Source organism: Dothidotthia symphoricarpi (assembly GCF_010015815.1).
Source record: "Dothidotthia symphoricarpi CBS 119687 unplaced genomic scaffold P153scaffold_24, whole genome shotgun sequence".
NCBI classification, from domain to species: domain Eukaryota; kingdom Fungi; phylum Ascomycota; class Dothideomycetes; order Pleosporales; family Dothidotthiaceae; genus Dothidotthia; species Dothidotthia symphoricarpi.
Window position 1 is genome coordinate 35,176 of NW_022985031.1, and position 13,889 is coordinate 49,064.

General features: G+C 36.5%; 4 protein-coding genes across 4 annotated transcripts; 2 read left to right on the forward strand and 2 right to left on the reverse strand.

Annotated features, from left to right (window-relative positions):
- Positions 1-6,287: 6,287 nt before the first annotated feature.
- P153DRAFT_390653 (uncharacterized protein) lies at positions 6,288-6,829 on the forward strand (the record flags this gene model as incomplete). Its single annotated transcript, XM_033670959.1, has 2 exons — positions 6,288-6,362; positions 6,410-6,829. 2 exons carry the CDS (start codon positions 6,288-6,290, stop codon positions 6,827-6,829), a joined length of 495 nt encoding a protein of 164 aa, XP_033518495.1.
- A 325-nt stretch (positions 6,830-7,154) lies between these two features.
- P153DRAFT_390654 (uncharacterized protein) lies at positions 7,155-8,367 on the reverse strand (the record flags this gene model as incomplete). Its single annotated transcript, XM_033670960.1, has 3 exons — positions 7,155-7,525; positions 7,579-7,717; positions 8,098-8,367. The coding sequence occupies 3 exons, from the start codon at positions 8,365-8,367 to the stop codon at positions 7,155-7,157; spliced, it is 780 nt and encodes a 259-aa protein (XP_033518496.1).
- A 1,881-nt stretch (positions 8,368-10,248) lies between these two features.
- On the forward strand, positions 10,249-10,688 carry P153DRAFT_350826 (uncharacterized protein). The gene is made up of 2 exons (XM_033666306.1): positions 10,249-10,434; positions 10,550-10,688. Exons 1-2 carry the CDS (start codon positions 10,294-10,296, stop codon positions 10,622-10,624), a joined length of 216 nt encoding a protein of 71 aa, XP_033518497.1. The 5' UTR covers positions 10,249-10,293; the 3' UTR covers positions 10,625-10,688.
- An 87-nt stretch (positions 10,689-10,775) lies between these two features.
- On the reverse strand, positions 10,776-12,557 carry P153DRAFT_327001 (aminotransferase, classes I and II family). Its single transcript, XM_033665312.1, has 9 exons — positions 12,399-12,557; positions 12,297-12,338; positions 11,981-12,243; positions 11,786-11,931; positions 11,530-11,732; positions 11,399-11,478; positions 11,181-11,348; positions 10,918-11,118; positions 10,776-10,865 (listed from the first exon to the last, which is right to left on the reverse strand). The coding sequence occupies exons 1-9, from the start codon at positions 12,525-12,527 to the stop codon at positions 10,811-10,813; spliced, it is 1,287 nt and encodes a 428-aa protein (XP_033518498.1). The 5' UTR covers positions 12,528-12,557; the 3' UTR covers positions 10,776-10,810.
- Positions 12,558-13,889: the final 1,332 nt, after the last annotated feature.

Genomic DNA, 13,889 nt, shown 5'->3' on the forward strand with positions numbered 1-13,889 from the left:
ACTAGTTCTCTAAGCCTACTAGTAGGTTAGAGTTAGTAGACAGGTAGTAATACTTAAAAATAAAAGGGTTATATTTTATTATATAGGAAGAAGCGCATTATTAGCCTTTATATAGATACCTAATTTTTACTACTAGCTAATACTAAATATATAACTAGTATTACTTTCTACCTTTCTTTCTTTAAGGCTTTATACTTATATTTAGTATTAGCTTAAAACTGCCTATTTTAATTTAGTGTTAGCTTAAAACTTTCTATTTTAATTTAGTATTAGCTTAAAACTTCCTAATTAAGATTAGCTCTATTTAACTATTTCTAAATATAAAATAGTAAATAACTCTTTAAATTTAAGAGATATTATATTAAAACTTTTATAAAAGAGAGTGTAGGACAGAATGTATATAATAGTAGTAGTGTAGCATTATAAATCTAAGTTCTAACTATAATATTATTACTGTTAGACCCCTGTTTATATTTTAATTTTTGCTATATCCTACTAAATTTTGGAGGTGTCTACAACCTAATAGGGTATAATAGCTAGTTTCTAGCCTTTTATATAGTTATTATACTTAGTAAGCACTGTAGTAGACTAAGTATACTATATATCTATAGTAGTTTATATTAAAGGTAGTATAGGTTAGAGACCTAGCGTAGGCCTTAGTAAGAACGTAAGCCTAGAATAAATAGTTAATTAGATATTATATACTAACTATTTCTACTATATATATATAGTAATACCTATTTATTATTTTTTACCTTATATAAATAAAATATACTTTTCTAGTTAGTTATCTAATTTATAGATCTACTATCTATAATAAGATAGAGTAAGTAGAGCCCTTACTACTATTATTTTACCTACCTTTATAGAGAAGCTAGTGCTGCTAGTACTTTTAGTACTACTAATATAGAGTTAAACCTTATCTTTATCTACTACTTACTAATTCTACTCTTAATATTTACTACCTACCTAGAGCTAGTACTTATTATTTATATTAGCTATATTCTAGTATAGTTTCTAGCTATACTACCTACTTTACCTTTTACTTATACGTAATATATCTTTCTAATAGGCTTATAAAATCTATTTACTATATTTTTTATTACTTTTTTATTATACTCTTTACACCTCTATTAACCTACCTATCTATCTTTTACTATCTTACTATAAAAGAGGTAAAGCCTAACCTTAGCCTAGGTTATTTTATAAAGTAGGTACTAAACTATCTTAAGAGTAATATACTTAATAATATTACTACTAACTTTACTAATTCTAGTAGCTTCTTTATAAATAAAACGTCTACCTAGCTACTATTTCTAGGCTTTTAGGTAGTTCTTAACTAGCTAGTAGCTTATACGCCTTAGAAACTCCTCTATAAGGCTATAGATTAGAGTTATAACTATCTACTATAGGTATATAATTCTTATAAGAGTAGTAATAGCTAGACTAAGAGTAAAGGTAAAGCTAAGGCTAAGAGTAATAACACTAGTATAGGTAGCAGCCTAGATATAGATAGTAATATAGATAGTAATATATCTACTACTACTAGATATAAAAGAACCTATAATAGTAAGAAGAAAATAATATATTAGGCTAATAAGGTACTACTAAAGAAGTTTAATACTAAGCTTATATAGATAGTTATAAGCTTATAGAAGTAGGCTATTATAAAGTATAGTCTTATTACTATATCTATAGAAGAGTAATACTATTATAACTTTATACTAAAGATACTAGGCGCTAGTATAGATATAACTACTACTATAATTTCTAAGAGTATAGCTATTAGTTAGACTAAGGCTATTAAAAACTAGTATACTATCTTAGCTATATAGAGGCTTTAGAATAATACTAGTAATAAGCTCTTTACTAAGCTAATACTTACTTTCTTCTCTAATAACTAGTTTAATAACTTAGAGAGTAAGAATATATCTAGTATATATAAGGCTATTATCTTCTATATTAGCTCTAGCTAGCCTAGTATATCTAATACTCTAGGCCTAAGTAGCTTTAAGTAGGCTAGCTTTTATAACCTATTCTATACTATATATATAGTTAAGGCTATTAGTATTATAGATAATATAAGGTACTACTAAGTAATAATACTACTATATATAAAGTATATCTAGCTTAAGTAACTAATTAAATAGTAATATAAGCTCTCTATATAAGGTATTAGTAGAGTAATATAGGCTAAGAAGTATCTATTTACTATTACTTTTACTAATATAGGTAATTTCTCTACTATTAATTACTACTCTAACCTAGCTAACTAGAAGCTTTTTAGCTATTATCTTAACTAGAGTAAGAAATAGTATATACTAAAGAAGGTATTTAGCTAGAGTATATTTAGCTTACTTTTTAAAGCTATTATCTCTAATAGTTTTATAGAGTAGATACTAATATAGAAATAGCTTAGCTAGTAGGTTAAAATACTCTCTAAGTATAATACTAATATTACTACTATATCTATTACTATAAAGTTTCTTTTTCTTAAGTATATTAATAGAGAGGCTCCTCCTATACATATAATATAGAAAAATATAAATAATAATAAAATAAATAGGTAGGACCTAGTTAACCTCTTAGAGAAGGTACTACCTCTAGGTTCTACTATATAGTAGACTAAGGTATAAGATTTAGGTTTAGATTCTAGAAGAGAGAGTAACCTATAGATAGGTAAAAAGAGTAGTAGTAATAACAGTAGCAGTATTAATAATAGAAATAGAAATAGTAAGGATAAAAATAAAGTATAGAATAGTAGAGATAGGGAGAGATATCTAGGGTATATAATAGGGCTTATATATTAATACTACATCCTTATTTTCTTATTATACAGTAATTATACTAGAATAGATACCTATTATTTATATTAAATTAATCTTTATACTACTTATTCTATACTATATATTATCTATCTACCTTCTATTCTAATAGCTCTAATTATCTATTTTATATCTAAAGCTTTTTAGCCTATTTCTTTATTCTTACCTTAATAGTTACCTCTTATAAGTACTTATACTATTAATCTACTAGCTTTATACTTAGTAGTTATTTACTATACTCTTTATATATAGAGGGTATTAGCTATCTATATTTTCTTAGAGCTATTACCTCTCTTCTTACCTCTATATATACTTCTATATAGTATAGGCACTATAACTAATACTTCTCTACCTTAATACTTAGTTATAGCTTATTATAGCTCTTATATGTAGAGTATTAGTAATTAAGTATAGGTTTATAATTAGAAGTAGTAAGATTATTAGAAAGGTTATAGAGAATATTTATTATAAAAAGCTAGTAGTTATCTAAACCTCTATATTTAATAAAGATAGTTTACTTCTCTAGAGCGCTAAAATAAATAGCTATAATATATTTATTAGTTATAATTTTTCTCTAATTTATATATAGAAATTATATACTATAACCTTTACTCTTATTAACTTTAGAATTTATACGTAGTTACTGCTAAAACTAAGTACTCTACTCTTATTAAAATATTTAATATATTACTTAGTTCTACTATAGTAGCCTATACTATATTAGCTATTATAGTTTCTTATCTTCTAGTTATACTATAGTAAGTAGTTCTTCTATACTATATTACTAGGTATATCTAGGTTAGATACTACTGTAACCTGTCTATATAGTAGAAAAGAAAGCTCTCTTTACTTTAGTTATTTATAGGCTACTCCTTATATAATAAAACTAGTAGTAGGTATTATTAGAGGGCTTATAGTAAAGAGTATATTAGTAAAGTTATAGTTAAGGTTATACGTAAAGGTGTATTATTAGATAAAGGACTAATATTAGAAAAGTAAAGAATATAGTATACAGTTAATAGGTTAGAGTTAGAGGTAAAAGGTAAGGTTAGAAATTAAGATCTCTACCTTTACCTAATAGTATAGCTTTACTATAGCTATATATTACTGTTTATAGTTTTTCTAAAAGTTAGAAGCTTAAAAGTAGTATTATAAGTTTATATAATAATAAATAGTAATACCTTTTACTTTTTAACTCTTACTATTAGCTTACTCTACTTAGCCTATAATTCTCTTCTAGTCTTACTTAGTATTAATATTATTCTTCTTCTTATTCTAATTATTATACTTTTCTTTATCTAGCTATTACTCTCTTTATTTATAGTTAGTATAGGTATCTAGATATATTTTATATTATTTATAAAGTAATTTATATAATTCTTTCTACTAAAAAGAAACTCTTCCTTTATTAAGTCTAGCACTTATTAATAATACTTAAATATACTACCTTTATTCTAGTAGTAATAATACTAATCCTCCTATATAGTCCTATACTTAGCTTCTTATATATACTAGAATATAACTCCTAGTAGCTACTAAAATAGGATTATAAAGAGCTAGTATAATATTATACTTATATTTAGCTATATAGAATTACTAAATAGTTTTCTAGTTATAGGTAAGACTTTACTATACTATTTTACTAGCTATATAATATAGCTATATTTACTAGGCCTACTTATAACGCCTATTTCTATAGCTTTAATAATAAAGCGTAAGGTATCTCTATATAATAAGATAGTTAACTTAGAAGTATAGTGTTATAATTCTTTTAACTTTACTAGGTATACTAGGTTAATTACTAGTAAGAGTATAACTAACTTCTAGATATTTTAAATATCTTAGATTAAATTAATATAATTAAATTAAACTTTATCTACTAATACGTATTAGTATTTAGGCTTAAAGCTATAAGGTCTTTCTAATATATATATATTTTTAAACTCTATAAGGCCTTTCTTCTATCTTACTATACTATCTACTCCTTCTTAAGTATAATCTATATTATTCTATAATACTAGAAAGAGTAGGTAGGTATCTATATTATTTATTAGAATTAATTTACTATTTTTATTTTAGTATATATTTTTATAAGGCCTATTAAGGTAATTATAGATTATATTTTTAGCTATCTTTATAGATATTATCCTGCTAAGTATACTATAAGTACTATTCTAGTTTATATATACGTTAATTTAGTAATTACTATTACTACTTTTAATTACCTTATTATCTATATTACTCTCTTTAAATAATATAGAGCTACCTAGTATAAGTATAATACTATTTAGATATATATATATTATATAGATAGATAGGTATACTCTATAGAAATAGCTTACTATATCTAATATAGTAATAGAAAAGGGCTAAGAGTATATAAGGTAGAGTTAAGTAGCTAATATTTAAGCTTAAAAGTAGTAGCTAAGTTAAGTTCTTTATATAAGTAAATATATTTATTAGTATATTATCTTAAGAGACTACGTATATAAAAGTCTTAGATATAAGCTAAAGTTATTATATTATCTATTACTTCTACTTTAAGAGTATATCTAGCTAAAGGTACTATATATTTAATTACTTATATACTATCTATTAATAGTAGTAGAGAGGTAGAAATAGTAAGTTAGCCTAAATAACTACTTATTAAGTAGTTATATTTAAATACCTCTTATAAGATAAAATAGAAAAAAAATTTAGAATATTATATATTCTTATTAAGTATTATAAATACTAAATAAATAAGGTATTATATAGGTTAAAGCATTAATTAAACTTAAAAATTATAAGATTCTATATACTTTTTTCTTAAACTTCTTTATAATAATAGTACTTTAATACTTTAATTTAAGAGTTTCTAAAGTAGTAGAGTTATCTATATATTAACTTTTAAATATTATTAAGTAGATATTTAAATCCTAACTTTATACCTAGTTATAAAGAGACTTTTATATTCTACCTTTTAAATTTTACTTAGTTAAAAGTAGACTTTTATATCTTACTTTTTAAGTTTTACTAGATTAAAAGTGTACTTTTATATCTTAACTTTTAAATATTACTAGGTTAAGAGTAGGCTATTATATCTTAACTTCTAAATCTTACTAGGTTAGAAGTAGACTTTTATATCTTAACTTTTACCTTTTAACTTATATATTTTACTAGGTTAGAAGGAGACTTCTATATTTTACCTTTTAAATTTTACCTAGTTTAAAGTAGACTTTTATATCTTACCTTTTAAATTTTACTAAGTTAGAGGTAGACTTTTATATCTTAACTTTTAAATTTTACTAAGTTAGAAGTAGACTTTTACATCTTAACTTTTAAATTTTACCTAGTTAAAAGTAGACTTTTATATTTTAACTTTTAAATTTTGTACTAGTAATATGTATTGTGTATATACCTATTCTACAAGGATTTCAAACCAAAATCCCTAATCCTAATATATATAGGAAGGGCATTAGGATGCACGACGCATCTACCCATCTCTCAAGCAGTGGGCCGAGAGCCGGGATTCTCGTCAAGCACTTTGGCACGCAGGTCAAGTCTTACGAGAAGCCACGACATTTGCTCCAGCCACGCTACAGGACTTCTACGCCATCTCCCTTTACCACGCTGGTTTGACCCTCTGGGCCTACGGTCTTCTCAACAAAGGCCTTCATCGCAAGCAGATGTTAACCTCACATCCTGGCCGGAATCACAGGGCATCGATTGCTGAGGGGCACGGCGTCTTTTTCCTCGACGGAATCGAATCAGCAGAGACACAGAAGTTCGTTGCTCTCAACCGAGCGATTCCAGTCATCAGCAAACGACAAATGCCACCCACTAACGAAGGCGTGGTGGAAATGGTGCCACTGGATGATCCAAAGGCTGTCATGGAAACTGTTATTAGCGTGCTTCAACTGAACCACCGTGTGCACGCTATACCGCCTCTCGCGGAGAATCTAACACATCTCATGCACGATCTAAGTAGAGTAGCAACTATGATTACGAGGAAACGTCAATAGACCATTACTGTGTCGCGCTAGTCGCTTGATCAAATCGTAGCCATCAATCTTTCGCGTTGTTGTTGACAAGCATATGCTGTCGAGACCATACTACATCTAACTTGTGAATATCCTGTTGGATGACATGGAGTGCCGACTATAGCGTCGATCAAGAGCCCGAAAAACTTAAAGCGTAACACAATCGTTAAGTTAAATGGAGAACGAATCTCAAGAAATATATCTAGATTTGGAACAAAAAGTCTACGTCGTGTCTGTTCAATAAGAACACATATTCTACATCAACTTGTAACATCTGTATGTCTTTGATTAGGCTAGTCTGTTTGACTCAACTGACCCAAACCTTCATACGCCCACTTCTAAAAGACGATGTCGTGTCTTTTGCTTCCTCGACCCCAACTGGCTTTGTTGGGTCGTAGTTGACCATGGAAGGGTACTCATAGAGATCCATGCAGCTGAAAGTGTCCTCCCAGGTGTTGTATGGGTCAGGAGGAACTGGCTGGTAAGCTGGAGCGCGCGATGGATAGTATGGCTCGTTGAAGCTGACTCCGCGGTCGGCAGCGCCAATACTTTCCATGGGTTCTCCTTCCCCAGGTAGATGTTCGGGACGATTCATTGCGACATCGAACCAGTCCTGGTTGAAGTGATTCGAAAGGTAGTCAGAACATGGAGATGCCAGATCTTCCATTGCCCGCTCTCCTTGCAGAACTCAACCGCATAGCGTCCCCAACTCCACTGGGTCTTGAATTCACCCTCGTCTGTTGGGAAGGTCTCGTGGCCAGGAGATATCCAAACACCCTTTGCGGTCTGTCCATCCTCGGCGATATCGATGACTGGAGTGGTGACGGTGTGTTCGATTATCAGTCCCTTGGTGCCCTTGACATATAATTTCTTGATTGATGAAAGCTTGGCCCAGGCGCACTACTCTCCGGGCTTGAACACAACATTTTCTTGCTGCGACCAAAAATCTTGGATCTCACAGTCGTGTCGCCCAGCTGAGTGAAGGTATGCACGGCGACCCAAAATTTGGTTGATTTCATGGATGTCTTCAAGATGCTGGATGCGCTTGAGAAGGGACAGTTCGATTATGCAGTTGCAATTGTTGTAGTTGTTCCCTTTTGAGTTGTCTGTTCGGATGAAATTGGTGTTCGAATTGCTGCGATTGTGACTTCACGAGTGGCCATCGTCATCTCTATCTATCGTTTCCAGATCTCTACGATATCTGCCTCAGAGCCCATTTGTGCGTAGTATCTCATACGCAGGAGACGTACGTGCGCATGAGAGTGGTAAGTGGGTGCACTCGACTTGGTGATATTCATAGCACAGCGTGCGGGCGGGTAGGCGATTGGTCTATGGGCCAGGCTCCGATAGGACGAAGGCTTAGGCGAGCCAGGCATAGTGCGGGTAGCGCAAGCGGAGTAAGACTCTGATGCGGTCTTGGGCGTGTACGAGAAGATACTAGCTGGCCGGAAGTACCTTTCTGTCGACCCGTTCCATTTGCTCAATGGAGCGGCTGTAAAGGCTGGTGAATGGAATGACATACTCCCAAAGTACCCGAACGTCGACAGCTGGTTCAAAGAACCACAAGCAAGGGAATCCCGAGTGGAATTTTGTGCAGAGACAGGCACGAGACCAGAAGGTATCAATCGTACATATGTACCATAGGAAGTGTGAGCTATCCAAATCAACTTCAGCTAGCACAAACATGTCTTCTGAGGATGTGCTAAATCTCGGATCCTGCCGGCATCCGGTTGCACGTCAGTAAGCGTCAGTTCTTTGGAAGATTAGCAGAGAACGGTTTCTACACTATAGTGATAGTGCGAATGTGGTCAAGGCATGGCGCGAATAAAGCCGAATCGTGAGAGATAATAAATTGTCAACCAAAATAACCGCCGAATTGAAATCAAACCTATATGCCAACAGACCCTGCAAGAAGCCCCGTGCAGTGCCTCCAAATACAACGCTAATTTGTCGTCACCACCATCCAAGTAAACGAACGCCTCCTCCAGCGCACCGCGTAGCAAATGTACATGTCGCGGCATTGGCATCTCCAGGTGATCTGCGCCAGGGGCTAGGTTTGATGTATGTTCATTATATCTGTTCCAGCCATCGAGACTAAGGTTCGCGGCCATCTTGTGAGGCCGGCCTCAGGCAATGGCGCCTTTCACCGGATCTTCTATAAACCCAGGAATAGCCTCTGTGGGAACATCAGAAGTAGCCAAGAACTCCGTGGGCGCCGTGTCAGTAGAGCATTACTCAATGCGCTCTAGACATTCCCGTCCATTTCGTCGGTAGGTCGGCGTTGTACCCTGCGCCGGAATGTACTTGAACATAGAGTTTCAATTTTGGTGTTCTTGATCGAGCGCTACACAATCCCATTGGCCGTAAGCTGCCCGGTTCTTGTGGCCGTCCAAAATATATCATCACTAGTCATAGACGGGTCAAGACGGCTCGAGGAGCGGGCCGCGCTGACTTTAGCACGAGTAGAGATTAGTCGTAGAAGGCCTGACGCTCGTGCACATACCGTAAAATTTCTGTTTTATGCATTATCTTGAGCAGGAAAAAGTGTAAGCTGAAGTCAATAAATGCTCAATTGAGATGCTGAATTGTTCCTTATCTGCGCCAAAACAATAGAACAATCTCAGTTTTATACCTTTGTTTGGACTTAGTACCTGTGTGGAGCCTCACCTGCCCCATAACGATGATCCAATTAGCAGGAGATGTACGGTGTGCTAGCGCGAAGAACATACAGAAGACTTGACGCAAGAAAATAAAGAAGTAATACAACGTTCCCGATAGGCAACAAAGAGGCTGCTCCAACGTAGGCGCATCTTGTTGTCCATGTAGTGGATTGAATAAGCAAAAAGCTCCGCTATTTATGCCAGCAAAAAACTTTAGTCGATGGGGCAGCCCACTTAGCTAACATCGACCCAGTTCTTCTAATTTCGTAACGCTTTACTGACTCGAAATAGAGAAATACAACGCTTATCTCAGTACTAGAGCACAGATCCGACAGTAGTTGAAACACGTTCCCACCAAAACACGGTCTGAACTGTACGCTAATGCAGTATGATGTTGCAACGGACAGCGAAAGAAGAAACAAATCAACGCTAGTGCTAGGCTTTACGGATTTCGTTTGCTACAAGACTAGATCGTCAACCACCTTGGACGCCTTATATACGAAAATTGACTGACAATTCTCGCAAGATTACTACAAACATGGACTAGTCATAGTAAGGGAGATGCTTTGAATGGTGGAAGATATCGGGAGTAAGGGGGGGTTTCTTGCAACGGCAACGTGGAATAGTAGAATGACAGCACTCGACATACTCTTGCCGATCCTGCCGGCTAGGTATAAAGAGGCCATTGATTCCTCTGTTTTGTTCAGTACACAATCGAAATCTCAAGCATACACTTTATCAGTTCATCTGACAATTACACAAATCAACGCCTGAACGTTCATTATCATGCAATTCTTCAGCATCCTTACCACCCTTTTCTTCGCCAGCACCGCTATGGCGGCCTGCGCTGCTGGTCCGTACAAAACACAATCAGCCTGCAAGAGCGGCTGCGATCAGGTTAAACGATGTGGCGACGATAACTGGGTAGTAAGTTCGCCAAGGATTTCCTATGTCATGCTCTTTCCAGCCATTCTGGCTTCGAGCGCTACCGGTTGAGATGTACCAGTCACGAATGTTCGGTATGCTAATCTACGTAACATAGATTCTGTGCAACGGTGGTTACTGGCAACAGGCCCAGAAGTGCAACCACTGCAAGGGCGGCGCGTGCGCTTCTTAAGCCAACACGTGGGTCTGGGTTTAACATTTGATACGGGATAGGGATTAAGTCAAGTGTTACCGGCATAGCAGTAGTTAGGAAGGAGCATTCAACATGCAAACTCAATAACTCTCTAGAGGAATAAACATTCGTTACAGCAAATTCTATTGAAGTCTACTTATGCGAAAAGACGTGTGAAGTAAATCCCTATAATCCAAGAACATTAACATTGTTGCTATGCGTCTTGAAGAAGGAGACAATTCTATCATTATTAGTGTAGTATTAATTAGGTCTGTGATCATGTTATAACACACCTCGCAAGACCTTCTACCAGAGTATCTCTGTCGACTGAGAAGATAAAACGGAAGCTTCCAGGCATTCTGTCGTGATATGCCTGCCCAGTTGACATTTCCACACCATGATCGTAGAGTCTCATCTTTAGGTCCTCCTCCGCCTGCCATGACGGGTCTTGCAGGCATGCTGATAAGTCGATCCAGAGAAAGAATCCGGCGTTTCTGCAAGCTCACTATATAAGTCGCGAGTTCTTAGCTTGATTACATGACACGGGTGTACTCACGAGTTACGAGCATATGGAATGTTAGCATCGTCAAGTGCCTCCGCCGCAATTGCTCGATGGTCGCCCAAGACACGCTGACTTTCTTGAAGGAACTCTGTGCAAAAGTCTTCATCCTCAAGGACCGTTGTGGCAATGGCATCTGTTAGCGGCGATGCGCAATGAAATCGGCTGGCGAACAAATCAGCGAGATCAGAGGTCACAGTGTTATCAAGACCTACGCTAGAGATCGCACAGCTTGTGTCAGCTGTGCACTCTTCGAAATCAGACATCCCAATCTAAGACCGGCGGCGGCGAAATCCTAAGCAATTAGATAGGCTACAATGTATATGTATCAATCAAATAGGCTTGCCTTGGATAGTCCGTAAAGAACGTGGACCAAATGGCTGTCAACGATATTTCTGATATCTATCGAAAGTATAGAAGTAAACCCAGGACGCGATGGTCCTGTACAATACACCGATAGAGCGTAGATCTCGTCGCTGATGAGGTGTATATTGTACTTACCGCAGAACCGCAATATGGCTTCAAGCGTTTCTTGAGGATAACATTGACCTGTAGGAGTTAGTTGCGACGCCCAACGATTAGCAGAATTGACTTGTCTCTACCAAGGGGATTGTGAGGATTGGTGAGAACGAGCGCTCGCACTTTGATCCCTTCGCGTTCAGCATCTTGGAGAGCACGCTCATAGTGGTCAACTGCCTGCACACTAAATTGATCTTGATCTTCGAACGACGTATACACTAATCTGCAACTGCACTTTGTCAGTGAAGACAATAGTTCCTTCTTCAAAAAGGCCTTACTTGGACTTGGTTTGCAGGTCTGGAGCAAAAGATCCGTAGATCGGCATACCGAGAAGGAAGCCCTCATTTTCTTCAGTCGTGCATAATGACAGAATTTCGTTTAGTGCTGTCACGCCACTGACGAAGGTTATCTCATCATTGGTCACCGGCACGAACGGTGCGAACCGAGCGTTAATGAAGTTGGCCATGGCGTGCCTCAAGCGCCTGGAACCGAAAGGTCCATCGTGATATGTCAACGTACTAAGCTCGAGTTTTGGAAGACACTACAAAGATGATTGAGTGGAGGATTTCAAGATAAAGTGGACTCGACGCTAACCTCTGTCTTTACGAAGTTGAGCGCTCGCTCCTGCATGAGGAACTGTTTAGTGTATAAGCACGTGCGTTCGAAAGCTAACAAGCAAAGAGATCGCAGACACACATTCTCCGCAGTTGTCAATGATACAAGACCGTCGGGGTGCTCGAGTTTATTATAAAGAGGTCCCCGTTTCTTCATGTATCCCGCCGCCAGGTTCAAATCCGCATATTTGCGGCCGCGGGTGGAGAGCATGGCTCTGCTAATGCGATAAATTATTCAAAGATATTATTATTGCATGATCTAGAGTTGTTGGGCGGGGCAGGTCAACCTTTTGATGAGAAAAGTTGTGGGGGTGCGGCGCAGCTAGTTGATCCCGCTTGACTAGATCTGTAGAGAACACCTTATCTTAAATCTGTCATAAGCAATTGCAGATAACTCCATTGTTCACAAGACTGTTGCCTTTTTGACTATTTGTCAGCTTTCTTAATCAGGAGCGTCAGATTGGACAAAGGGTTTTCGATCAGCCATGCAGATGAAGGACTACGAGAAACATGTGATGGTATTGTATGCATATAGCATGAAACCGACCGAGTAGCTTATCTAACTTGCGATATCACCAGCCTCGTAGGCCTTGATATTCAATTTTCTCAATACCCAAGGGTTGGATGCTCGTATCCCGAATTGCCCACCTGTCGTATAAACACATAATCTACCCACTTCACCAATTTCTCAAAGGTGTTCGGGTCTTTACACTCAATATTCTCTGCTAAGATAGAGGGTGGAAAAGGCGAGCCTCTTTTGTGTACACTAGTCAGATCATCGACAAAAGCCTTACTCGTCATGCCTGGAAGACCGGAAGTACCCACCTCTGGCGTCTTCACATCTCGTTGCGTGCTCGTAATAGTATCGCCGGGACTACTCGACGAGCTTGAACAGATTTCCAATGTTCACAGTCAGGACATCTTGAAGGCCGATGTGAAAAGCTTCTCGCTGTAATATACTGCCAACCGCTAGTACCTTTAGATTGAAGAGATAGATCGTTCCTAGTCTGCCTGGTTCAATCCATGCTCAGTCTCGCTAAAAAATACCCGGACAGTTCTATAAGGACCCACATGCGGGACAAGCCTTTGAGGACGTCCATGAAAGAGATGATAGCCATTGGTGGCATCTTTTCAGGCGGCAACAAAACATAGTTGTAAGTGCTCCCCCGTTCGGTATCCCAATGAGTACAACATACCGACAGTGGTAGATTGGCTCGTTAGATGCATTGATTGGGCTCGCTGTGGAACCAGGGCACTGTTTACAAGAACCGCGGACCAAGGATAACTACGAGTAGTCGATACTCAATGCAAAACCCCAGTTGACCAATACTTCGGCGTGGATTGGAATACCCGACACAGGGAAAGTGCACGGCGAAGAGCAAAACGTTCTTTTGGTTACCATAGATCCAATCTCAAACATCGCCAACGCTTGTATGATGCGCCCTAGTAAGAGCTGTTCTGTTTAAGCAGATCTGAAGATCTTGGTTGTATCCCATAAGCGTTTTCGATCTATTCTTGAGTCTTGCAGGATCAACTAAAAGTTCACTACGTTGCGTCGTGGATCCTTTATTGT

What these genes read in the sequence shown, in the direction of transcription:
- P153DRAFT_327001 (XM_033665312.1), bottom strand. Translation starts at nt 12,527, where the DNA reads ATGCTCTCCACCCGCGGCCGCAAATATGCGGATTTGAACCTGGCGGCG. An exon ending in CATTGACAACTGCGGAGAAT is followed by an intron (nt 12,339 to 12,398) that starts GTGTGTCTGCGA and finishes TACACTAAACAG; the next exon opens with TTCCTCATGCAGGAGCGAGC. An exon ending in TCAACTTCGTAAAGACAGAG is followed by an intron (nt 12,244 to 12,296) that starts GTTAGCGTCGAG and finishes TCATCTTTGTAG; the next exon opens with TGTCTTCCAAAACTCGAGCT.
- P153DRAFT_350826 (XM_033666306.1), top strand. Translation starts at nt 10,294, where the DNA reads ATGCAATTCTTCAGCATCCTTACCACCCTTTTCTTCGCCAGCACCGCT. An exon ending in GTGGCGACGATAACTGGGTA is followed by an intron (nt 10,435 to 10,549) that starts GTAAGTTCGCCA and finishes TACGTAACATAG; the next exon opens with ATTCTGTGCAACGGTGGTTA.